A 26,071-nucleotide genomic window follows, 5' to 3' on the forward strand; every position below is an offset into this window, starting at 1 on the left:
AGAAGAGCGATATAAAGTGAGCAAGAGAAAAGACAGAAGAGCAATATAAAGAGAGAAGACAGAAGAGTGATATAAAGTGAGCGAGAGAGAAGACAGAAGAGCAATATAAAGCGAGTGAGAGAGAAGACAGAAGAGCGATATAAAGAGAGAAGACAGAAGAGCAATATAAAGCGAGCGAGAGAGAAGACAGAAGAGCGATAAAGAGAGAAGACAGAAGAGCAATAGTGAGAGCGTGCGAAGGACAGAAGAGAGAGAGAGAAGACAGAAGAGCGGTATGAAATGAGCGAGAGAGAAGACAGAAGAGTGATATAAAGCGAGAGAGAAGACAGAAGAGCGATATAAAGCGAGAGAGAGAAGACAGAATAGTGATATGAAGCGAGCAAGAGAGAAGACAAGAGCGATATAAAGCGAGCGAGAGAAAAGACAGAAAAGCTATATAAAGCGAGAGAGAGAGAAGACAGAAGAGCAAAATAAAGCGTGCGAGAAGACAGAAAAGCAAAATGAAGCGAGAGAAAGAGAAAACAAGAGCAATATAAAGTGTGCGAGAAGACAGAAGAGCAAAATGAAGCGAGAGAAGGATGAGAGAAGGCACCACACAATAGTGTAACACGGAGAGTGACCACAGCTGAGAAAGAAAGACACGGCACACAGACAAACCAAATTCACAGAGATAGAAAGTCTAATCAAATTCCAGCCTTGATCCCATTTCCCACTTTGTCATGTGCTGTTGATAAGGGCTAAATGCATGAAGATTTCGTTAACTCTGTTCTCTTGCCTCACAAGGCTTTCTTTATCCGGGTTATTCTAGGCCTGACTGGCAGGGTCACAGGGCGAGAAGGGCAGCAGTAGGGAGAGACACGCCAAAGAGTTAGAATTAGTCAAATCTAGAATGTCCGATCCACTAATTCTAAGGCGACGCACATTGGTCAGGAGCTGAGCATTAGACGGGCTTGAGCCGCTGCATTGGTCACTCTTAATTGGATAAAAACAGTACGCAACGCTCTACCTCAAGTCACATTTCTTTTAAAGATAAGGAATCCTTGTAATACAGTCCACCAACAATGAATAGGACATTTTCCAGAGTGATGTCCAATTAATTTATGTTCAACTCAGGTTGTGTTTACACTGGCAAAAGATCAGATCTGATTGGCCAAAAGATCAGATCTGGTTGGTCGAAAGACCAATAAAAAGTGAAGGTCTTTACAACTCCAGCTCCCAGTGTCTCTCCATAAAGATAATAAGCAATGTACTGTGTCATCATTCATCTATCTCTCTCTCCATACCCTCATCTCTCCATCTCTCATCTCTCCATCTCTCTCTCATACCCTCACTTCTCCATCTCTCTCTCTCTCTCCATACCATCATCTCTCATCTCTCTCCATACCCTCACCTTTCCATCTCCCTCATCTCTCTCCATACCCTCATCTCTCCATCTCTCTCTCCATATCCTCATCTCTCCATGCCTCTCTCTCCATACCTTCATCTCTCCATCCCTCTCTCTCTTCATACCCTCATCTCTCCATCTCTATCTCAATACCCTCATCTCTCCATCCATCTGTCTCTCTCTCCATACCCTCATCTCTCTCTCTCCATATCCTCATCTCTCCATGTCTCTCTCTCCATACCTTCATCTCCCCATCCCTCTCTCTCTTCATACCCTCCTCTCCATCTCTCTCTCCAAAGCCTCATCTCCATTTCTCTCTCACTCTGTCTCCATACCCTGATATCTCCATCTCTCTCTTCATCCCCTCATCTCTCTCGCCATCCCCTCAACTCTCTCCATACCCTCATCTTTCAGTCTCTCTCTCCATACCCTCATCTCTCCATCACTCTCTCCACACCCTCATCTCTCCATGTTTTGGGACACTGTAATGTCCATGGAGAATAAGAGCACCTCCTCCCAGCTGCCCACTGCACTGAGGCTAGGAAACACTGTCACCACCGATAAATCCACGATAATCGAGAATTTCAATAAGCATTTCTCTACGGCTGGACAATGCTTTCCATCTGGCTACACCAACCCTGGTCAACAGCTCTGCACACCCGCAGCAACTGGCCCAAGACCCCCCCCCCCCCCCCCCCCCCCCCACACTTCTCCTTCACCCAAATCCAGACAGCTGATGTTCTGAAAGAGTTGCAAAATCTGGACCCCTACAAATCAGCTGGGCTAGACAATCTGGACCCTCTCTTTCTAAAATGATCCGCTGCCATTGTTGCAACCCCTATTACAAGTCTGCTCAACCACTCTTTCGTATCGTCTGAGATTCCTAAAGATTGGAAAGCAGCCGCGGTCATCCCCCTCTTCAAAGGGGGAGACACTCTAGACCTAAACTGTTACAGACCTATATCCATCCTGCCCTGCCTTTCTAAAGTCTTCAAAAGCCAAGTTAACAAACAGATCACCGACCATTTCGAATCCCACCGTACCTTCTCCGCTATGCAATCCGGTTTCCGAGCTGGTCACGGGTGCATCTCAGCCACGCTCAAGGTCCTAAACGATATCATGACCGCCATCGATAAAAGACAGTACTGTGCAGCCGTCTTCATCGACCTGGCCAAGTCTTCCGACTCTGTCAATCAGCGTATTCTTATCGGCAGACCCAACAGCCTTGGTTTCTCTAATGACTGCCTTGCCTGGTTCACTAACTACTTCTCAGATAGAGTTCAGTGGGGGGGGGCCTGTTGTCCGGACCTCTGACAGTCTCTATGGGGGTGCCACAAGGTTAAATTCTCGGGCCAACTCTTTTCTCTGTATATATCAATGATGTCGCTCTTGCTGCTGGTGATTCTCTGATCCACCTCCACGCAGATGACACCATTCTGTATACATCTGGCCCTTCTTTTGACACTGTTAACAAACCTCCAAACGAGCTTCAATGCCATTCAACACTCCTTCTGTGGCCTCCAACTTCTCTTAAATGCTAGTAAAACTAAATGCATGCTCTTCAACCGATCGTTGCCCGCACCCGCCTGCCCGACTAGCATCACTACTCTGGATGGTTCTGACAGAATATGTGGACAACTACAAATACCTATGTGTCTGGCTAGAGTATAAACTCTCCTTCCAGACTCATATTAAGCATCTCCAAGCCAAAATGAAATCTAGAATCGGCTTCCTATTGCACAACAAAGCCTCCTTCACTCATGCTGCCAAACATACCCTCGTAAAACTGATTATCCTACAGGTCCTTGACTTCGGCGATGTCATTTACAAAATGGCCTCCAACACTCTACTCAGCAAATTGGATGCAGTCTATCACAGTGCCATCCATTTTGTCACCAAAGCCCCATATACCACCACTGCGACCTGTATGCTCTCGTTGGCTGGTCCTCGCTGCATATTCATTGCCAAACCCACTGGCTCCAGGTCATCTATAAGTCTTTGCTAGGTAAAGCTCTGCCTTATCCCAGCTCACTGATCATCATAGCAACACCCACCCGTAGCACGCGCTCCAGCAGGAATATTTCACTGGTCATCCCCAAAGCCAACACCTCCTTTGGCCGCCTTTCCTTCCAGTTCTTTGCTGCCAATGACTGGAACAAATTGCAAAAATCACTGAAGTTGGAGACTTATATCTCTCTCACTAACTTTAAGCATCAGCTGTCAGAGCAGCTTACTGATCGCTGCAGCTGTACACAGCCCATCTGTAAATAGCCCATCCAACTACCTACCTCAACCCCATATGTTTGTTTTTCTGCTCTTTTGCACACCAGTATTTCTACTTGCACTTCCTCATCTGCACATCTATCACTAGTGTTAATTGCCAAATTGTAATTACTTCGCCACTATGGCCTATTTATTGCCTTACCTCCTTACTTCATTTGCACACACTGTACACAGATTTTTGTATTGTGTTATTGACTGTACATTTGTTTATCCCATGTGTGGCTCTGTTGTTGTTTTTGTCGCACTGCTTTGCTTTATCTTGGTCAGGTCGCAGTTGTAAATGAGAACTTGTTCTCAACTGGCCTACCTGGTTAAATAAAGGTGTAATAAAATAAAATCTAATCTCTCCAACTCTCTCTATACCCTCATCTCTCTCTCTCACCGGGGTTACTGGAGTTGGCCTACAAAGGGGGGACTGGAGTTGGGCTATTGGGGTACTGGAGGACTGAAGTTGGGCTACTGAAGTGGGGCTACCGGGGGTACTGGAGTGGGGCTACCGGGGGACTGGAGTTGGGCTATTGGGGGTACTGGAGTTGGTTAACGCTGCTTTAAAAGGCTATATGGATGGTAGTATGTTGCATAGGAGTGAATTTTGGACTTGGGCCTGTAGGTGTTAGGTAGCCTTCCCCTTATCTCAGATCGACTTGTGTGCCATGATGTCAACTTTGTGTCATGCCAAACATGACAATGAGTAACAAGGAGTTGGCATGGCAGAACTAAGACTTGGTGTTTGGGCCCTAAGACCGAGAGATGATGATGAAGGCCACACACTGCAGAAGAAGAGATAGGAGACGGTGCCAGTGAGGAGGGCGGGGCTCCGGGGCAGGGAACTGATCAAGCCACAGATGCCTCTAAACAGTAGAAGGACCAGGCTAAGAGGGAGCAAGACCACACCAGCACTGTGCATGTCTGGGGAAACAGACACACAACATTCCAACTATAGGAGCATACTTGACACACAGATAGAGGCTTCATCAATAACATAATCTATTCAAAATGTCCCAAAATAACGATAGCTGTTAGTACATAACCATTGTAAAATAATACACTAAGGTGATAATGAACAGGTAACTCACTCAACATATGCATCTCAGGTTCAGAGTAGCTGGAGGAGTTAATGTGAAAGAATATAATAAAAATAAAACATGTGAAAGAATACACCTTTTGACCTGGAAAGATGGATAATTCATTATTCCATTTTCATTGTGACAATAAAACTGTCTTGCTACAGGAAAGATGTCAGATAAGAAATAGGCCTAGCCTACCTGATGCAACAAAGTTATCCATCTAAGCAAGGCATTGGTTTCAAATGACAAAATACACACGCATAGGAATATACACACACCTTTGTAAATGATCCATAGTCCGGAATGGGAATCCAAAATCTCTGTATCGGTCTTGTTGGTTCTGTTCACCTTAATAATGTACCAGTAGTCGCTCCCAATCGCTGCCGCCAGGAACGCAAAACTGAGAATACCGAAGATGCCCGCAGTGATCACCAGAGACCCGAAGGACAGCTTCATCTCTCCTGATTGATGTAAGGTATTTTCTCAGATAACAAAAACATGTGCGCCTCAATTCAACTCCCCACGGATATAGGGACTGGTAACGCCCTATTCCTACACTATTTATGTTGTTGAATAGAGGGGTTAATGCCAGTAAAAGGCTAAAGTAATTCAGATTATAGTGAAGTTAGTAGTAAAATATCACAACTAATCAAAATCACCACTGGGAATCTTTATTCCCATATCTCTAGGATGACGCTCTTTCACGGTGTATCCTGTTCACGGCTCAAGAGCTTTAACAACGTTACGAGGCGTGAAGCAGGATTGACCACTAGCGTTGAGGAATAACATTTCCAAGCAGCGGCAGAGTACATAGCAGGTGGGTCCTCTTATTTTATGGGCTCCAGGCGCTCAAGTGTCTCTCCCTTTACGCATGGCCATTATGCACAACTGATGTCAAACACCAAAATATTATAGCAACCTGCGATGTGTAGGGTGTTTGCCTTTCATGCCAGCAACCCGGGCTAGCTTCCCTGTAGCTCAGTTGGTAGAGCATGGTGTTTGCAACGCCAGGGTTGTGGGTTCGATTCCCACGGGGGGCCAGCACAAAAAAAATTTTTTTAATGAAATGTATGCATTCACTACTGTAAGTCGCTCTGGATAAGAGCGTCTGCTAAATGACTAAAATGTAAATGTAGCTTCCCTACCCCACCATTCACTACAATATGCTAGCAGGTTTACCAGTAGATTCTCACATACCCAGTTTATATATTCAATCAAATTAACACAATACATGACAAATAGATCACAAGAGTCAAATTGGGAAATAAAATATTTATTGCTAAAAACACCTACCTAATGCAGACAGACAGAATATGTACACTAGGCTACTGCACTACCAGTGATTACTCAAGAGCAGAACTTTTATAAAGTACTCAAACAGGTCCAGTCTCTCCACTTCACTCTTCATCCATGGCCGTCTTGATGATCTCACCCCTTCTGCTTTTTGCCGCCTCCTCAAACTTAGTGATGGCCTCATTGCAATACTTTTTCTGTAATAGGAAAATAGAAGACATTTCAATCTGGTATATTCATAATTTTCCACACACATCTCAGAGATACAGTATGCCTATATTTTCCACTCAGAGATAGGCCTGTATTTATAGGACACATTTGATCACTTGATGGATTCTCAGCACTAGTAGAGACCTGGGATGGAGTGTTTGATCTGCAGCAAAACCAGGCTTAACATACTCCTATTAGTTTTAATACACACACTGCATCAAAAGGTTGGTTGGTCCTCATTAAAGTCCTAGAGATCACTTCATTACTCCCCTTTTGTTTACAAAGCTCTACTATACAAGCTTCTGACTTACCTAACTTTGTTGTTAAAGTATAAAAATGTGATACCAAACCCGGTCACTGGGTTGGTTAACTCTTGAAATCCCTCAGGTCTCCACCAAACTAAGTAAATCCACTTTTAGTTTAATTTTTGGAATCAAATTACAAAATTCACTTCATTTGGATTCCCTGGCACCACTAGGGCAGTTTAAAACCAAGATGAGAAATGGTGTGCAATTGTTTTTGATTGACTTTAATAAATGTATAAATCTGATGTTCTAATGTAATGCATTTGTTATTGTATCTTGTAGTTTTATCTTTTATGTCCTCAGAGCACCATTAAAAATGAGACCCTGGTCTCAATTGGGATCCCCCGATTAAATAAAAGTTTATAAAATATATAATTGTTGATATTCTTGTTCTACCCATATACAGTAAGCCACACCATAGGAGGAGCACTAAACCTACTTAGTTATCAATATTGGCAATAGGTATACAGTGAGGGGGGAAAGTATTTGATCCCCTGCTGATTTTGTACGTTTTCCCACTGACCAAGTACTAAGTCATGTTTTGCAGAGGGGTCAAATACTTATTTCCCTCATTAAAATGTAAATCAATTTATAACATTTCTGACATGCGTTTTTCTGGATTTTTTGTTGTTGTTATTCTGTCTCTCACTGTTCAAATAAACCTACCATTAAAATGATAGACTTATAAATGATAAGTCTATCATTTTAATGGTAGGTTTATTTGAACAGTGAGAGACAGAATAACAACAAAAAAATCCAGAAAAACGCATGTCAGAAATGTTATAAATTGATTTGCATTTTAATGAGGGAAATAAGTATTTGACCCCTCTGCAAAACATGACTTAGTACTTGGTGGCAAAACCCTTGTTGGCAATCACAGAGGTCAGACGTTTCCTTGTAGTTGGCCACCAGGTTTACACACATCTCAGGAGGGATTTTGTCCCACTCCTCTTTGCAGATCTTCTCCAAGTCATTAAGGTTTCGAGGCTGACGTTTGGCAACTCGAACCTTCAGCTCCCTCCACAGATTTTCTATGGGATTAAGGTCTGGAGACTGGCAAGGCCACTCCAGGACCTTAATGTGTTTCTTCTTGAGCCACTCTTTTGTTGCCTTGGCCATGTGTTTTGGGTCATTGTCATGCTGAAATACCCATCCACGACCCATTTTCAATGCCCTGGCTGAGGGAAGGAGGTTCTCACCCAAGATTTGATGGTACATTCCATCGTCCCTTTGATGCGGTGAAGTTGTCCAGTCCCCTTAGCAGTAAAACACCCCCAAAGCATAATGTTTCCACCTCCATGTTTGACGGTGGGGATGGTGTTCTTGGGGTCATAGGCAGTATTCCTCCTCCAAACACGGCGAGTTGAGTTGATGCCAAAGAGCCCCATTTTGGTCTCATCTGACCACAACACTTTCACCCAGTTGTCCTCTGAATCATTCAGATGTTCATTGGCAAACTTCAGACGGGCATGTATATGTGCTTTCTTGAGCAGGGGGACCTTGCGGGCGCTGCAGGATTTCAGTCCTTCACGGCGTAGTGTGTTACCAATTGTTTTCTTGGTGACCATGGTCCCAGCTGCCTTGAGATCATTGACAAGATTCTCCCGTGTAGTTCTGGGCTGATTCCTCACCGTTCTCATGATCCTTGCAACTCCACGAGGTGAGATCTTGCATGGAGCCCCAGGCCGAGGGAGATTGACAGTTCTTTTGTGTTTTTTCCATTTGCGAATAATCACACCAACTGTTGTCACCTTCTCACCAAGCTGCTTGGCGATGGTCTTGTAGCCCATTCCAGCCTTGTGTAGGTCTACAATCTTGTCCCTGACATCCTTGGAGAGCTCTTTGGTCGTGGCCATGGTGGAGAGTTTGGAATCTGATTGATTGCTTCTGTGGACAGGTGTCTTTTATACAGGTAACAAGCTGAGATTAGGAGCACTCCCTTTAAGAGTGTGCTCCTAATCTCAACTCGTTACCTGTATAAAAGACACCTGGGAGCCAGAAATCTTTCTGATTGAGAGGGGGTCAAATACTTATTTCCCTCATTAAAATGCAAATCAATGTATAACATTTTTGACATGCGTTTTCTGGATTTTGTTGTTGTTATTCTTTCTCACTGTTCAAATAAACCTACCATTAAAATTATAGACTGATCATTTCTTTGTCAGTGGGCAAACGTACAAAATCAGCAGGGGATCAAATACTTTTCCCCCTCACTGTAATTGTTACAGGGATTTCCAAAGACCTAGTCCTAGCCCAACTTACAACGTGGAATTTCAACTTACAATGTGGAATTTCTGCTTCTCTTTCTGGAGTTTGAGGAACTCTTCCACAGTCAGGTCATTCACACTCTTCTTCAGGGAGATGAAGTTGCAGCTGGGTGAATGAGACTTATGCTCCTTCCTGAAACAAGAGTCATGCCATGATGAGGAGAAAACACTAGCAATAGGATCAATATCTAATGTAGCAATTGAGGAGGAACAGCAAGATCTGAGCTTGAACTAGCCTCGGCTCCCAGTCTTTACTCACTGGGCAGAGGCTAGACATTCACTACCCATAGCCTGATTCATTATCTGGTGATAGCTAGGCGGTAGTGTGTTCAGATTTCTAGCACCTGAAACATGCAAACATGTAAATATATGCATGCATCAGGTGATATTGTCTAAAATAAACTACTAGACAACCAGTAGAGTTCAAATGTTATTTTAATGAACATTCTGTCTCGCAGAGGTCCTAAAAAAGGACCCTTTTCAAATGATCGTATTGTTATATCTCAGATGGTATGTTAGGTCTGTGTAACCTTGTAGTTACACAGACCTCTTCAGAGTATGTAGCTAGCTATCCCAAGAATGTATGCTTAATGAGCGTAGTCTGGCCTGCCATTACTCCTTAAGGTCAGGGTCCAAGGACCTTGTGTTATTTTCAGAGGTAAACTGGCTCTGGCAGACATTTTTAGCAGTTTAAAATGTGTTGAACTTATTTAACATGGATGCTTATTATGGTAACAGAAAAGTAATGCAGTGTTTAATGACAATGTTTTTAAGTACCGGTATTGCTGAAAGACCAATAAACTAAACTGCAATACGGTTCTAGAAACATACAACCCTTCACAGTAAAATATACACTTTCTGTTTTAACTGTCCTTATCACAGTTGTAGCCATAGATAAATGATAGAGGCCTCTAGTGACCAAAAAGCTGTTTTAGCATGGGCAGCGCCACTGAGGGCTTGCACCATTAAATGTAGTCCTTCGGTTACACACAGGTGTTCGGTGCACGCTAGATGGCTAATTAGTAAAGGCGGTCACCTCTTTCTTCCGCCTAAAAGGTGCATAGTAATTTAACCTTTTTATTTTCGGAAAATAACCTCTCGCTTATATGAAGGATAACTACGTTCCTTATGTTTCCAAAGACTTGTTCACTTTCAGACCGAGCGTTGGGACTCTTAATAAAAGCCCGGGAAGAAGATATTCAATTTGTGCTAAAAGTAAGTAGCGTCTATGCATGTTGTAGTAACTAGCTTAAACCCTTACCATGCGAGCTTAGTAAATAGCAATAAAGGACACAATTAACCAATATAGGCTTCTTTAGCCATGATCAGTGTCTTACAACTCACTCTGGGTCATCATCTGGCTCCCAGCCCTCCAGTTCTTTGAGACAGAAGAAGCACTTGGCTATGTCCGGGCTGTTCCCTGTTGGTGTGTGGATGAATCCAGCTTTGGCCATCTGGAATGCACAGCAACAAAGTAACTTAATCGTGTTAACGTTTTCGCTAGTAGATTAGACCAGAGTGAAAAAATTGCATACGCATAATTTAGTGTAACCTAACTGAGAAAAGTGAATCACCAAATAATGGACAACTTTGTGTAGTTAACTAGCTACTACGTGCATTTCTGAAAGTCATGGCCGAGCTAGCTAACGTTAGCCAGTTTGTTTCGTTAACTTACGTTCTCTGGAGTGCAAGCGCAGCCCTCTTCGAACGGCCACCCCACGTAGGTATTCAATCTGGTTTCATAAAAGTACATTTTCGTATGGTCTTCACTAAAGGGATCCATAACGCGTTCAACTATTAGTTTAAAATAGATAGCAACACCCGAAGCCAACGAAAATCTATTTGAAATTTCGGCGGACGTTTGCCTGCGATGTTATGATTGGTGGGTGGCTAGCAGCGTCATGACATTATACGTCGGTCTTGGTGCTTGGGTAATGTAGTTTTGAACGCTGATTTGTCAGAAACAACATTCGCGTTTTTTGCATCCGTCAATAACTGGCTGATGCATTTCAAGCAAACTACAACACCGAAACTACCTTCAGATATTTATTATGGGCATAACTTTGTAGCAAATAAATTACTTGAAAAGCATCGTACTGTTTACCGATTCTTCCTTGGTTCGGGCCAGTTATTCTTACAGCTATCGGCGAGATGTGCTGTTGAGACTTTGGCTGAGTTCGGATTTGTACTGGGCGCGACGAGCTGTATGTCTTCAACACACGAGCTGAAACTGACGGTAGGCTGAATCTCAAACCTTACACTTCGCCCACTTCAATTTACTAAAGGTGATTTATACGACAAGGAACTGATTATTAATGAACACTGTTTACACACGGGTGAATAGCAGGTGAATGATTATGATAAACACTGAGGTGAATAGGAGGTAATAAAATTAACTGATTATTTATTAACACTGACATGAATAGCAGCAGGTAAACATGACAAGGAAGAGATTATTGATGAACACTGAGGTGAACAGCAGGTGAACTGAGTATTGATGAACACAGGTGAACAGCAGGTGAACGGAGTATTGATGAACAGCAGGTGAACTGAGTATTGATGAACACTGAGGTGAACTGAGTATTGGTGAACAGCAGGTGAACAGCAGGTGAACTGAGTATTGATGAACACTGAGGTAAACAGCAGGTGAACAGCAGGTGAACTGAGTATTGATGAACAGCAGGTGAACAGCAGGTGAACTGAGTATTGATGAGCACTGAGGTGAACAGCAGGTGAACAGCAGGTGAACTGAGTATTGATGAACACAGGTGAACAGCAGGTGAACTGAGTATTGATGAACACAGGTGAACAGCAGGTGAACTGAGTATTGATGAACACAGGTGAACAGCAGGTGAACTGAGTATTGGTGAACAGCAGGTGAACAGCAGGTGAACTGAGTATTGATGAACACTGAAGTTGTAGTAAGGGTTTGAACCTGGCTGTTAGCTATATGTGATATTCTTAATGGACAAGAAACACTCCTCTTTGGTTGGTTCTTGTCTGTGTTATTCTATGCTGTCCTTCAGTTCCTTAGTCCAGTGGGTCATTTGGTGCTGAGTGAGGACAAGCAGTGTGTCTGTGCTGTCTGTGAGACTGATGGGGTGTACTGTGTTGATCTACCAACTCTGCACCCCAGGTATGTACCTCTTCATTTGAACTACTCAGACTGACCATGCAAAAATGAAATGTATATTTGATAAACCTCTCCCCTTGTTCTCTCTCCTTAGGTCTCCCACTCCCCCAGCTGACCAGTCCCCTGGCCCTGCTCTCTTCAAAGTGTCGTCTAATTCGCTGGCAGCCAGAGACAAGGGTGTGTGTTCTCTGATCGAGGTGGTGGGTCCGTCTCCCTGCGAGATGCAGTCTGGGGGTTTACTTTCTATAAAGCTGCTGACCAATGGAAACTGACTGGAGTTTAGTCTACCTGTCATTACTGTTGGTCAACATGATGACTCAGAGGAAAATGACAGCGCGGTAGTGGTCGTGCAACCTGTGTTGGCTTATGTTTACAACAACAAAACCACAATTTTCATCATTATCATCATCCTCACTAGGCGTTGGCCATTTTCTCCTGGAGCCTCTCCTCTTCAAACTCCTCTTCGGCGTCGACGCTGCCCTCATCAACTCCCCTATGATCCTTTGTGGCCTGCTTGATGGGCGTCTCTGCTCCCTCCCCTTACGTCTTCTGGGATGACCAGGCCTCCGTGTCAGAGTACTACACAGCCCGGAGCAGCCAATCACTTTTATTGTAACCTTAGCCAGGGCAAATGGTGGTCCTCAGTGTTTGGTAGCAGTGGGCCGACAGGGGAGGGTGGTGCTGGTCAGGACCTGTGAGGGGAGGCCGGAGGAGAGGAGTAAGGTAGCAAGCTTCATGGAGGGGTGTGTGTCGTGGCCTGTTGTGTGTGTGTGTGTGTGTGCGCAGGCAGGAAAGGCCTGTACCATAGCACCGGCTCAGATACTCTAGCCTTGGATCTCCCAGGGGAGCGAAAGGCAGCTCCAAGCCCATGAGAGAGCCTGATGGTAGGCCACTGTGAGAGGCAAGACCAGGGTCAGGCCATGGATAGACCCAGGGAGTATGCTGTCCTGTCAGCCTGAATGTCTGCAGGGTCATCACCCTGGCTGGGCCACTCACACAATGCCTCAGGTAAAGGTGTATGTATATGTGTGTGTGTGTGTGTGTGTGTTCAGCTCACCCAATATTTTCTGTGACCAATCTTTGTTGTCAGGTTTGTTTTATATATGTGTGTGTGTGTGTGTGTGTGTGTGTGTGTGTGTGTGTGTGTGTGTGTGTGTGTGTGTGTGTGTGTGTGTTACAGGCACAGTGCAGCTGGTGGCGTTGTCTCTCAGAGGGAGGCTCCAGCTGTTGAGGTAACTGTAGGGGACACCAGTTTGAAGGAGGTTACAGTGAGGGAAAAAAGTATTTGATCCCCTGCTGATTTTGTACGTTTGCCCACTGACAAAGAAATGATCAGTCTATAATTTTAATGGTAGGTTTATTTGAACAGTGAGAGACAGAATAACAACAACAAAATCCAGAAAAACGCATGTCAAAAATGTTATAAATTGATTTGCATTTTAATGAGGGAAATAAGTATTTGACCCCCTCTCAATCAGAAAGATTTCTGGCTCCCAGGTGTCTTTTATACAGGTAACGAGCTGAGATTAGGAGCACACTCTTAAAGGGAGTGCTCCTAATCTCAGTTTGTTACCTGTATAAAAGACACCTGTCCACAGAAGCAATCAATCAGATTCCAAACTCTCCACCATGGCCACGACCAAAGAGCTCTCCAAGGATGTCAGGGACAAGATTGTAGACCTACACAAGGCTGGAATGGGCTACAAGACCATTGCCAAGCAGCTTGGTGAGAAGGTGACAACAGTTGGTGTGATTATTCGCAAATGGAAGATACACAAAAGAACTGTCAATCTCCCTCGGCCTGGGGCTCCATGCAAGATCTCACCTCGTGGAGTTGCAAGGATCATAAGAACGGTGAGGAATCAGCCCAGAACTACACGGGAGGATCTTGTCAATGATCTCAAGGCAGCTGGGACCATAGTCACCAAGAAAACAATTGGTAACACACTACGCCGTGATGGACTGAAATCCTACAGCGCCCGCAAGTTCCCCCTGCTCAAGAAAGCACATATACATGCCCGTCTGAAGTTTGCCAATGAACATCTGAATGATTCAGAGGACAACTGGGTGAAAGTGTTGTGGTCAGATGAGACCAAAATGGAGCTCTTTGGCATCAACTCAACTCGCCGTGTTTGGAGGAGGAGGAATACTGCCTATGACCCCAAGAACCCCATCCCCACCGTCAAACATGGAGGTGGAAACATTATGCTTTGGGGGTGTTTTTCTGCTAAGGGGACTGGACAACTTCACCGCATCAAAGGGACGATGGACGGGGCCATGTACCATCACATCTTGGGTGAGAACCTCCTTCTCTCAGCCAGGGCATTGAAAATGGGTCGTGGATGGGTATTCCAGCATGACAATGGCCCACAACACACGACCAAGGCAACAAAGGAGTGGCTCAAGAAGAAGCACATTAAGGTCCTGGAGTGGCCTAGCCAGTCTCCTGACCTTAATCCCATAGGAAATCTGTGGAGGGAGCTGAAGGTTCGAGTTGCCAAACGTCAGCCTTGAAACCTTAATGACTTGGAGAAGATCTGCAAAGAGGAGTGGGACAAAATCCCTCCTGAGATGTGTGCAAACCTGGTGGCCAACTACAAGAAACTTCTGACCTCTGATTGCCAACAAGGGTTTTGCCACTCAAGTATTAAGTCATGTTTTGCATTTTATAACATATTTGACATGTGTTTTTCTGGATTTTGTTGTTGTTATTCTTTCTCACTGTTCAAATAAACCTACCATTAAAATTATAGACTGATCATTTCTTTGTCAGTGGGCAAACGTACAAAATCAGCAGGGGATCAAATACTTTTTTCCCTCACTGTAAGGAGGCCGTGGAGGTGCAGTGCTCTTCCATGGCAACAGTGTGTGGACTACACATCAGAGGACCTGGCCTCCACAATCACAAGACCTCAACCCAATTGAGATGTTTTGGGATGAGTTGGACTGCAGAGTGAAGGAAAAGCAGCCAACAAGTGCTCAGCATATGTGGGGAACTCCTTCAAGACTGTTGGAGAAGAATTCCAGGTGAAGCTGGTTGAGAGAATGCCAAGAGTGTGCAAAGCTGTCATCAAGGCAAAGGGTGGCTACTTTGAAGAATCTCAAATATATTTTGATTTGATTAATGTTTTTTTGGTTACTACATGATTCCATGTGTTATTTCATAATTTTGATGTCTTCACTATTATTCTACAATGTAGAAAATAGTAAAAATAAAGAAAAACCCTTGAATGAGTAGATGTGTCCAAACTTTTGACTGGTACTGTACACTCCTCATCCTCTGACTCCGGTACCATCCCACATACACTCCTCATCCATAACATCCTCTGACACTGGTACCATCCTACATACACTCCTCATCCATAACCTCCTCTGACACCGGTACTATCCCACATACAATCCTCATCCATAACATCCTCTGACACTGGTACTATCCCACATACGCTCCTCATCCATAACATCCTCATTCTCTGACACTGGTACCATCCCACATACACTCCTCATCCATAACATCCTCATTCTCTGACACTGGTACTATCCCACATACACTCCTCATCCATAACATCCTCATCCTCCATCCCACATACACTCCTCATCCATAACATCTTCATCCTCTGACTCCGGTACGATCCCACATACGCTCCTCATCCATAACATCCTCATCCTCCATCCCACATACACTCCTCATCCATAACATCCTCTGACTCCGGTACCATCCCACATACACTCCTCATCCATAACATCCTCTGACTCCGGTACCATCCCACATACACTCCTAATCCATAACATCTTCATCCTCCATCCCACATACGCTCCTCATCCATAACATCTTCATCCTCCATCCCACATACGCTCCTCATCCATAACATCCTCATCCTCCATCTCACATACACTCCTCATCCATAACCTCCTCTGACACCGGTACTATCCCACATACAATCCTCATCCATAACATCCTCTGACACTGGTACTATCCCACATACGCTCCTCATCCATAACATCCTCATTCTCTGACACTGGTACCATCCCACATACACTCCTCATCCATAACATCCTCTGACTCTGGTACCATCCCACATACACTCCTCATCCATAACATCCTCATCCTCCATCTCACATACACTCCTCATCCATAACATCTTCATCCTCTGACTCCGGTACCATCCCACATACGCTCCTCATCCATAACATCCTCTGACACCGGTACCATCCCACATACGCTCCTCATCCATAACATCCTCTGACACTGGTACCATCCTACATACACTCCTCATCCATAACCTCCTCTGACACCGGTACTATCCCACATACACTCCTCATCCATAACATCCTCTGACTCCGGTACCATCCCACATACACTCCTCATCCATAACATCCTCATTCTCTGACACTGGTACCATCCTACATACACTCCTCATCCATAACATCCTCTGACACTGGTACCATCCTACATACACTCCTCATCCATAACATCCTCTGACTCCGGTACCATCCCACATACACTCCTCATCCATAACATCTTCATCCTCTGACACTGGTACTATCCCACATATACTCCTCATCCATAACATCCTCATTCTCTGACACTGGTACTATCCCACATACACTCCTCATCCATAACATCCTCTGACACTGGTATCATCTCACATACACTCCTCATCCATAACATCCTCATTCTCTGACACTGGTACTATCCCACATACACTCCTCATCCATAACATCCTCTGACACTGGTACTATCCCACATACGCTCCTCATCCATAACATCCTCTGACACTGGTATCATCTCACATATGCTCCTCATCTTCATCTGCAATACACAACCCTACACTCACTCTCCAACATCTCTCCTGTAAAGGAGAAGGGAATGACTATTTGTCTCCCTCTGCTGTTTCTGTACCCCAACAGCATTTATTTCTGTTAATGTTGAATGGTCAAGTCATGTTTGCAAATGTGTACATACCAAGTGTTGTTGTATATTTTACATGTGTTTTGTGTGCATTATAATGTAGCCTACCTGTAAAATTGAAACAATTGGTTTGAAGATCGTCACTTCACTGACAACACATTATCCACACACGCAACATATATTTTACACAGAGAATTTTTATCATTTTTTCATAACGTTTCAGAAAGAGTAAATAAAGAAATATTACAAAGGAATGAAGCAAATGTTGTAGATTACTAGCACTATACTCTTTCTAGATGTAGTCTTGTTACAGCTAACGTGTAACTGTAAGGTTGGTTTGCAGGGGAAACCCTGTACTAATCTCAAATGACCACACTCCTATTTCACATATAGAGGCCTATAACTTATGACCAAGCCATTAACCTATGTGTCTGTGGTCTGAAGTAGGCCTGCTGCCCTACGTTGGGAATAGGGTGACATTTGAGATGCAGCCGCCGATCATGCTTGCAAATGTGTGTATCCTTTGACAACGCTATGATGATAAGGAAGCTATCCGCTAACAATGACTCGGCTACGATAAGTTGATGACTTTCTGAGTTCATTATTACACATCTCTAAACTGTCACTTACAAAAGTCAGAATTGGCAAAACAGCAAGGAAGAAAGTGGGTGGAAGAGAGGAAAGGAAGAATTGGGAAAACCACAGAGTAGAGAGTGAGAGGGATGGAAGAGAGGAAGGATTGGGAAAACCACAGAGTAGAGAGTGAGAGGGGTGGAAGAGAGGAAGGATTGGGAAAACCACAGAGTAGAGAGTGAGAGGGGTGGAAGAGAGGAAGGATTGGGAAAACCACAGAGTAGAGAGTGAGAGGGGTGGAAGAGAGGAAGGATTGGGAAAACCACAGAGTAGAGAGTGAGAGGGGTGGAAGAGAGGAAGGATTGGGAAAACCACAGAGTAGAGAGTGAGAGGGGTGGAAGAGAGGAAGGATTGGGAGAGGGTGCAATAGCTAATTGGTTTAAGGCCCCTTGGTTTTACACCAGAGCGGCTCTATAGCCATTTGTAGCAGTGGGCAGATAGTAGTTATGTAGTACTTGTAGCTGCTGTAGTAAAATAATTATAATATATAATAATAATATAAATGCCATTTAGCATATTGTTTTATCCAAAGAGATTTAGTCATGTGTGCATACATTTTACACATGGCTGGTCCCTGCAATCGAATTCACTATCCTGACGTAGCAAACGCCATGGTCTACCAACTGAGCTACAGAGGACCAGTAGAAACCAGAATAAACTTCAAAATGGGAAACCTAAGCCATGACTACTCCTCTGTGTGTGAGTATGATAGTTACCCTGAACCTTGACTTTTACTAGTAACATGTTGATTAAAAAACACATAGTAAAATCCTCATGGGCCTATAATGCATAACGTTGTTTGGACTGTGGCGTTGACTCACTGAACAGTGTTGGCTCCACCAAACATCACTTCTTTCTTAACTGAAAACATGGGACCCCTTACTCCCTCTTCTGTCTTCCCTGCCTCCCCTATGAAAATAGTCATTGTTATCTCTTTGTGCCTTCTCCTGTGGCTGGCATGCCAGGAGTAGGTTGAGTGGTGTGAGACAGGGCCAGAAAGGGCCCTAAGGGATAGGGCAGAAGTTGCCACTAACTACTGGTACCAATCTATTCATTAACCGTAGGACATTGGGGTTAGGGTAATGTGGTAATCTGCCCCAATCAGATCCTTGATCTGTACTTGGGGGTAACCTCTACATCCAGCAGGGTAGGAGAGCGGTCTCCATATAGTCCTGGATCAGTACTCCCAGAGGGCAGAGCTGTCCGGGGTAGCCCCATCTCCCTTCAGCGTTCCCCCCTGGCCTCGCAGGTATCTGCCGTTCTTGCCTCGGATGGAGATGCGTCCGTGCTCCAGGAACTCAAAAGAGAAGTCATCTGGTGTCTCTCCGTCTGAACACACCAGACCACTGCTGTTCACATACCAGAACCTCCCTCCCTCACCTACAGTGGGCGAGAGAGAGAGAGACAACATTGGACTGGCAGCACTATACGAAAGGCCTTTACACATCAAGACAGATTAAAGCAGAAAACAATAGATTAAAAATTAGAAGTTGCACGGAAATTCTTAATTATTTATAGAAAGAAAACACATTGAATTCTATGCAGTAAGCTATAATGTGTATATCATAACCTCACCTTTGATGTGGTAGGCCCCGTCACTGAAGTGCAGTGTGAAGATGTCATAGACTGATCTGTTGGCATCCAGCGTGTTGGAGTTCTTATGGTGGCAGATGAAGCCATTCTCCCCTCGCAGGATCAGCATGGGACGGTTTATCAGCTTCAGAACCAACTTCTCATCCTCACCTGATCAGGGAGGAGAAAGAGTGCAACGAGAGGGAAGGAGGAGGGTAAAAAAGAGGTAGAAATGATGGATAGGGATCTTAGGTTTAAAGAGTATAAGAAGCATGGAACCCACTCAACCACTTTCACAAACACAAACAAACACAAACACACACACTGACCTATGGAGTCGCTGATGGCTGCTAGTTGGCCGTTCTTCTTGGTGCAGATGTATTTCCCGTTACTGGCTTGTAGTGCCACCCTGTGGCCCATCCACTCCACTGCAAACATTGTGTTGGCAGACCTGGAGAATAAAGGGTTAGGGTTGTGGCTGGAGAGGGGGTTAGGGTTGTGACTGGAGAGTGGGTTAGGATTGTGACTGGAGAGGGGGTTAGGGTTGTGACTGGAGAGGGGGTTAGTCACTGGCTTACTGGTGTTCTTCCATGCCATCCATGGGAGGGATGCATAACTTGAGTGGGTTGAGTCACTGACGTGGTCTTCCTGTCTGGGTTGGCGCCCCCCCTTGGGTTGTGCCATGGCGGAGATCGTTGTGGGCTATACTCGGCCTTGTCTTAGGACGGTAAGTTGGTGGTTGGAGACATCCCTCTAGTGGTGTGGGGGCTGTGCTTTGGCAAAGTGGGTGGGGTTATATCCTGCCTGTTTGGCCCTGTCCGGGGGTATCATCGGACGGGGCCACAGTGTCTTCTGATCCCTCCTGTCTCAGCCTCCAGTATTTATGCTGCAGTAGTTTATGTGTCGGGGGGCTAGGGTCAGTCTGTTACATCTGGAGTATTTCTCTTGTCTTATCCGGTGTCCTGTGTGAATTTAAATATGCTCTCTCTAATTCTCTCTTTCTCTCTTTCTGTCTTTCTCTCGGAGGACCTGAGCCCTAGGACCATGCCTCAGGACTACCTGGCATGATGACTCCTTGCTGTCCCCAGTCCACCTGGCCTGCTGCTGCTACAGTTTCAACTGTTCTGCCTGCGGCTATGGAACCCTGACCTGTTCACCGGACGTGCTTGTTGCACCCTCGACAACTACTATGATTATTATTATTTGACCATGCTGGTCATTTATGAACATTTTAACATTTTAACATCTTGACCATGTTCTGTTATAATATCCACCCTGCACAGCCAGAAGAGGACTGGCCACCCCTCATAGCCTGGTTCCTCTCTAGGTTTCTTCCTAGGTTTTTGGCCTTTCTAGGGAGTTTTTCCTAGGGAGTTTTTCCTAGCCACCGTGCTTCTTTCACATGCTTTGCTTGCTGTTTGGGGTTTTAGGCTGGGTTTCTGTACAGCACTTTGAGATATCAGCTGATGTATGAAGGGCTATATAAAAATACATTTGATTTGATTTGATTTGGTTAGGGTTGTGGGTGGAGAGGGTGTTAGGGTTGTGGCTGGAGAGGGGGTTAGGGTTGTGGCTGGAGAGGGAGTTAGGGTTGTGGGTGGAGAGGGTGTTAGGGTTGTGGCTGGAGAGGGTGTTAGGGTTGTGGCTGGATAGGGTGTTAGGGTTGTGGCTGGAGAGGGGGTTAGGGTTAAAGCTAGGGTAATCTCATGGACAGACTGTTGACAGACTCACGTAGCATAGGATGGTATCGCAGCGTCTGTCAGCAGACGTGACCACTGACAAGGAACTTTGTTTTCGGTCTGCTGATTTTTCTGTCACTGATCATTTGGACAAATCACTATTTCACTGGTGTTTGCATCTTTCTCATGTCGGAAGGGGATGGGACATTTGGCCCGTGCTTTGGCTGAGAGTTCCTCTTTAGAGGGGTGGAGACTTCACTAGTCTGGTTAATATCTTATCTCATACATCTTCCCCAGATCCTTATCCAGCATCTGACACAATTAATTATTTTAGTTCTGGGTTTCAGATATTCAGGCTAGGGTTAGGGTTAGGGTTGCAGCTGGAGCTAGGGTTAAGGTTGCAGTTGGAGCTAGGGCTAGGGTTGAGTATGGAGCTAGAGTTGGGGTTGCAGCTGGAGCTAGGGTTAGGGTTGCAATTGGAGCTAGGGTTAGGGTTGCAGCTGGAGCTAGAGTTGGGGTTGCAGCTGGAGCTAGAGTTGGGGTTGCAATTGGAGCTAGGGTTAGGGTTGCAGCTGGAGCTAGAGTTGGGGTTGCAGCTGGAGCTAGAGTTGGGGTTGCAATTGGAGCTAGGGTTAGGATTGAGTCTGGAGCTAGAGTTGGGGTTGCAGCTGGAGCAAGGGTTAGGGTTGAGTCTGGAGCTAGAGTTGGGGTTGAGTCTGGAGCTAGGGTTAGGGTTGCAGCTGAAGCTAGGGTTAGTGTTGCAGCTGGAGTTGGGTTAGGGTTGAGGCTGGAGCTAGAGTTGAGGTTGCAGCTAGAGATAGGGTTAGGGTTGCAGCTGAAGCTAGGGTTAGGGTTGCAGCTGGAGATAGGGTTAGATTTGCAGCTGGAGCTAGGGTTAGGGTTGCAGCCGGAGCTAGGGTTAGGGTTGCAGCTGGAGATAGGGTTAGATTTGCAGCTGAAGCTAGGGTTAAGGTTGCAGCTGGAGATAGGGTTAGGGTTGCAGCTGAAGCTAGGCCTAGGGTTGCAGCTGGAGATAGGGTTAGATTTGCAGCTGGAGCTAGGGTTAGGGTTGCAGCTGGAGCTAGGGTTAGGGTTGCAGCTGGAGATAGGGTTAGGGTTAGGGTTGCAGCTGGAGCTAGGGTTAGGGTTGCAGCTGGAGCTAGGGTTAGATTTGCAGCTGGAGCTAGGGTTAGGGTTGCAGCTGGAGCTAGGGTTAGGGTTGCAGCTGGAGCTAGGGTTAGGGTTGAGGCTGGAGCTAGAGTTGGGGTTGCAGCTGGAGATAGGGTTAGGGTTGCAGCTAAAGCTAGGGTTAGGGTTGCAGCTGGAGATAGGGTTAGGGTTAGGGTTGCAGCTGGAGCTAGGGTTAAGGTTGCAGCTGGAGCTAGGGTTAGATTTGCAGCTGGAGCTAGGGTTAGGGTTGCAGCTGGAGAACAGGGTTAGGGTTACGGCTGGAGCTAGGGTTAGGGTTGCGGCTGGAGCTAGGGTTAGAGTTGCAGCTGGAGCTAGGGTTAGGGTTGCAGCTGGAGCTAGGGTTAGGGTTGCAGCTGGAGCTAGGGTTAGGGTTGCAGCTGGAGCTAAGGTTAGGGTTGCAGCTGGAGCTAGGGTTAGGGTTGCAGCTGGAGATAGGGTTAGGGTTGCAGCTGGAGCTAGGGTTAGGGTTGCAGCTGGAGCTAAGGTTAGGGTTGCAGCTGAAGCTAGGGTTAGGGTTGCAGCTGGAGATAGGGTTAGGGTTAGAGTTGCAGCTGGAGCTAGGGTTAGGGTTGCAGCTTGAGCTAGGGTTAGATTTGCAGCTGGAGCTAGGGTTAGGGTTGCAGCTGGAGCTAGGGTTAGGGTTACGGCTGGAGCTAGGGTTAGGGTTGCGGCTGGAGCTAGGGTTAGGGTTGCAGCTGGAGCTAGGGTTAGGGTTGCAGCTGGAGCTAGGGTTAGGGTTGCGGCTGGAGCTAGGGTTAGAGTTGCAGCTGGAGTTAAGGTTAGGGTTGCAGCTGGAGATAGGGTTAGGGTTGCAGCTGGAGATAGGGTTAGGGTTGCAGCTGGAAATAGAGTTGGGGTTGCAGCTGGAACTAGAGTTGGGGTTGCAATTGGAGCTAGGGTTAGGGTTGCAGCTGGAGCTAGAGTTGGGGTTGCAGCTGGAGCTAGAGTTGGGGTTGCAATTGGAGCTAGGGTTAGGATTGAGTCTGGAGCTAGAGTTGGGGTTGCAGCTGGAGCAAGGGTTAGGGTTGAGTCTGGAGCTAGAGTTGGGGTTGAGTCTGGAGCTAGGGTTAGGGTTGCAGCTGAAGCTAGGGTTAGGGTTGCAGCTGGAGATAGGGTTAGGGTTGAGGCTGGAGCTAGAGTTGAGGTTGCAGCTGGAGATAGGGTTAGATTTGCAGCTGAAGCTAGGGTTAAGGTTGCAGCTGGAGATAGGGTTAGGGTTGCAGCTGAAGCTAGGGTTAGGATTGCAGCTGGAGCTAGGGTTAGGGTTGCAGCTGAAGCTAGGCCTAGGGTTGCAGCTGGAGATAGGGTTAGGGTTGCAGCTGGAGCTAGGGTTAGGGTTGCAGCTGGAGATAGGGTTAGGGTTGCAGCTGGAGATAGGGTTAGGGTTAGGGTTGCAGCTGGAGCTAGGGTTAGGGTTGCAGCTGGAGCTAGGGTTAGATTTGCAGCTGGAGCTAGGGTTAGGGTTGCAGCTGGAGCTAGGGTTAGGGTTGCAGCTGGAGCTAGGGTTAGGGTTGAGGCTGGAGCTAGAGTTGGGGTTGCAGCTGGAGTTAGGGTTAGGGTTGCAGCTGAAGCTAGGGTTAGGGTTGCAGCTGGAGATAGGGTTAGGGTTAGGGTTGCAGCTGGAGCTAGGGTTAAGGTTGCAGCTGGAGCTAGGGTTAGATTTGCAGCTGGAGCTAGGGTTAGGGTTGCAGCTGGAGCTAGGGTTAGGGTTACGGCTGGAGCTAGGGTTAGGGTTGCGGCTGGAGCTAGGGTTAGGGTTGCAGCTGGAGCTAGAGTTAGGGTTGCAGCTGGAGCTAGGGTTAGGGTTGCAGCTGGAGCTAGGGTTAGGGTTGCAGCTGGAACTAAGGTTAGGGTTGCAGCTGGAGCTAGGGTTAGGGTTGCAGCTGGAGCTAGGGTTAGGGTTGCAGCTGGAGCTAGGGTTAGGGTTGCAGCTGGAGCTAAGGTTAGGGTTGCAGCTGAAGCTAGGGTTAGGGTTGCAGCTGGAGTTAGGGTTAGGGTTGCAGCTGGAGATAGGGTTAGGGTTACGGCTGGAGCTAGGGTTAGGGTTGCGGCTGGAGCTAGGGTTAGGGTTGTAGCTGGAGCTAGGGTTAGGGTTGCAGCTGATGCTAGGGTTAGGGTTGCGGCTAGAGCTAGGGTTAGGGTTGCAGCTGGAGTTAAGGTTAGGGTTGCAGCTGGAGATAGGGTTAGGGTTGCAGCTGGAGCTAGGGTTAGGGTTGCAGCTGGAGATAGGGTTAGGGTTGAGGCTGGAGCTAGAGTTGGGGTTGCAGCTGGAGATAGGGTTAGGGTTGCAGCTGAAGCTAGGGTTAGGGTTGCAGCTGAAGCTAGGGTTAGGATTGCAGCTGGAGCTAGGGTTAGATTTGCAGCTGGAGCTAGGGTTAGGGTTGCAGCTGGAGCTAGGGTTAGGGTTGCAGCTGGAGCTAGGGTTAGGGTTGAGGCTGGAGCTAGAGTTGGGGTTGCAGCTGGAGATAGGGTTAGGGTTGCAGCTAAAGCTAGGGTTAGGGTTGCAGCTGGAGATAGGGTTAGGGTTAGGGTTGCAGCTGGAGCTAGGGTTAAGGTTGCAGCTGGAGCTAGGGTTAGATTTGCAGCTGGAGCTAGGGTTAGGGTTGCAGCTGGAGAACAGGGTTAGGGTTACGGCTGGAGCTAGGGTTAGGGTTACGGCTGGAGCTAGGGTTAGAGTTGCAGCTGGAGCTAGGGTTAGGGTTGCAGCTGGAGCTAGGGTTAGGGTTGCAGCTGGAGCTAGGGTTAGGGTTGCAGCTGGAGCTAAGGTTAGGGTTGCAGCTGGAGCTAGGGTTAGGGTTGCAGCTGGAGATAGGGTTAGGGTTGCAGCTGGAGCTAGGGTTAGGGTTGCAGCTGGAGCTAAGGTTAGGGTTGCAGCTGAAGCTAGGGTTAGGGTTGCAGCTGGAGATAGGGTTAGGGTTAGAGTTGCAGCTGGAGCTAGGGTTAGGGTTGCAGCTTGAGCTAGGGTTAGATTTGCAGCTGGAGCTAGGGTTAGGGTTGCAGCTGGAGCTAGGGTTAGGGTTACGGCTGGAGCTAGGGTTAGGGTTGCGGCTGGAGCTAGGGTTAGGGTTGCAGCTGGAGCTAGGGTTAGGGTTGCAGCTGGAGCTAGGGTTAGGGTTGCGGCTGGAGCTAGGGTTAGAGTTGCAGCTGGAGTTAAGGTTAGGGTTGCAGCTGGAGATAGGGTTAGGGTTGCAGCTGGAGATAGGGTTAGGGTTGCAGCTGGAAATAGAGTTGGGGTTGCAGCTGGAACTAGAGTTGGGGTTGCAATTGGAGCTAGGGTTAGGGTTGCAGCTGGAGCTAGAGTTGGGGTTGCAGCTGGAGCTAGAGTTGGGGTTGCAATTGGAGCTAGGGTTAGGATTGAGTCTGGAGCTAGAGTTGGGGTTGCAGCTGGAGCAAGGGTTAGGGTTGAGTCTGGAGCTAGAGTTGGGGTTGAGTCTGGAGCTAGGGTTAGGGTTGCAGCTGAAGCTAGGGTTAGGGTTGCAGCTGGAGATAGGGTTAGGGTTGAGGCTGGAGCTAGAGTTGAGGTTGCAGCTGGAGATAGGGTTAGATTTGCAGCTGAAGCTAGGGTTAAGGTTGCAGCTGGAGATAGGGTTAGGGTTGCAGCTGAAGCTAGGGTTAGGATTGCAGCTGGAGCTAGGGTTAGGGTTGCAGCTGAAGCTAGGCCTAGGGTTGCAGCTGGAGATAGGGTTAGGGTTGCAGCTGGAGCTAGGGTTAGGGTTGCAGCTGGAGATAGGGTTAGGGTTGCAGCTGGAGATAGGGTTAGGGTTAGGGTTGCAGCTGGAGCTAGGGTTAGGGTTGCAGCTGGAGCTAGGGTTAGATTTGCAGCTGGAGCTAGGGTTAGGGTTGCAGCTGGAGCTAGGGTTAGGGTTGCAGCTGGAGCTAGGGTTAGGGTTGAGGCTGGAGCTAGAGTTGGGGTTGCAGCTGGAGTTAGGGTTAGGGTTGCAGCTGAAGCTAGGGTTAGGGTTGCAGCTGGAGATAGGGTTAGGGTTAGGGTTGCAGCTGGAGCTAGGGTTAAGGTTGCAGCTGGAGCTAGGGTTAGATTTGCAGCTGGAGCTAGGGTTAGGGTTGCAGCTGGAGCTAGGGTTAGGGTTACGGCTGGAGCTAGGGTTAGGGTTGCGGCTGGAGCTAGGGTTAGGGTTGCAGCTGGA

General features: G+C 46.7%; 2 protein-coding genes and 1 long non-coding RNA gene across 3 annotated transcripts in view; 1 reads left to right on the top strand and 2 right to left on the bottom strand.

The window, feature by feature from the left end:
* Positions 1–5,991: 5,991 nt before the first annotated feature.
* birc5a (baculoviral IAP repeat containing 5a) lies at positions 5,992–10,739 on the bottom strand. Its single transcript, XM_014209101.3, has 4 exons — positions 10,485–10,739; positions 10,154–10,263; positions 8,825–8,942; positions 5,992–6,224 (listed from the first exon to the last, which is right to left on the bottom strand). The coding sequence occupies exons 1-4, from the start codon at positions 10,590–10,592 to the stop codon at positions 6,132–6,134; spliced, it is 429 nt and encodes a 142-aa protein (XP_014064576.1). The 5' UTR covers positions 10,593–10,739; the 3' UTR covers positions 5,992–6,131.
* Positions 10,740–10,804: 65 nt separating this feature from the next.
* Positions 10,805–13,254, top strand: LOC106610013 (uncharacterized). Its single transcript, XR_014392986.1, has 3 exons — positions 10,805–11,045; positions 12,037–12,950; positions 13,123–13,254. It is a non-coding gene; the product is annotated as an uncharacterized LOC106610013 (long non-coding RNA).
* A 3,946-nt stretch (positions 13,255–17,200) lies between these two features.
* LOC106610076 (fascin-2) overlaps positions 17,201–26,071 on the bottom strand; it is a 42,902-nt gene continuing 34,031 nt past the window's right edge. The window contains exons 4-6 of the mRNA XM_082978144.1: positions 19,386–19,507; positions 19,060–19,227; positions 17,201–18,864 (exon numbers count right to left, since the gene is read on the bottom strand). Of these exons, the coding sequence (XP_082834270.1) occupies positions 18,662–18,864; positions 19,060–19,227; positions 19,386–19,507 (493 nt within the window). The 3' untranslated portion in view covers positions 17,201–18,661. The remainder of the gene's footprint in view (positions 18,865–19,059; positions 19,228–19,385; positions 19,508–26,071) is intronic.

The sequence above is a fragment of the Salmo salar genome, chromosome 01 (genome assembly GCF_965601325.2).
Source record: "Salmo salar chromosome 01, fSalSal1, whole genome shotgun sequence".
Classification (NCBI taxonomy): Eukaryota; Metazoa; Chordata; class Actinopteri; order Salmoniformes; family Salmonidae; genus Salmo; species Salmo salar.

Bases quoted from the DNA above. Each gene is read 5' to 3' on its own strand.
- birc5a (XM_014209101.3), bottom strand. From the start codon at position 10,592: ATGGATCCCTTTAGTGAAGACCATACGAAAATGTACTTTTATGAAACC. The intron at 8,943-10,153 runs GTGAGTTGTAAG...CTCTTGTTTCAG, and splicing joins GAGCCAGATGATGACCCAGA to GAAGGAGCATAAGTCTCATT. The intron at 6,225-8,824 runs GTAAGTTGAAAT...TTCCTATTACAG, and splicing joins AGAAGCAGAAATTCCACATT to AAAAAGTATTGCAATGAGGC.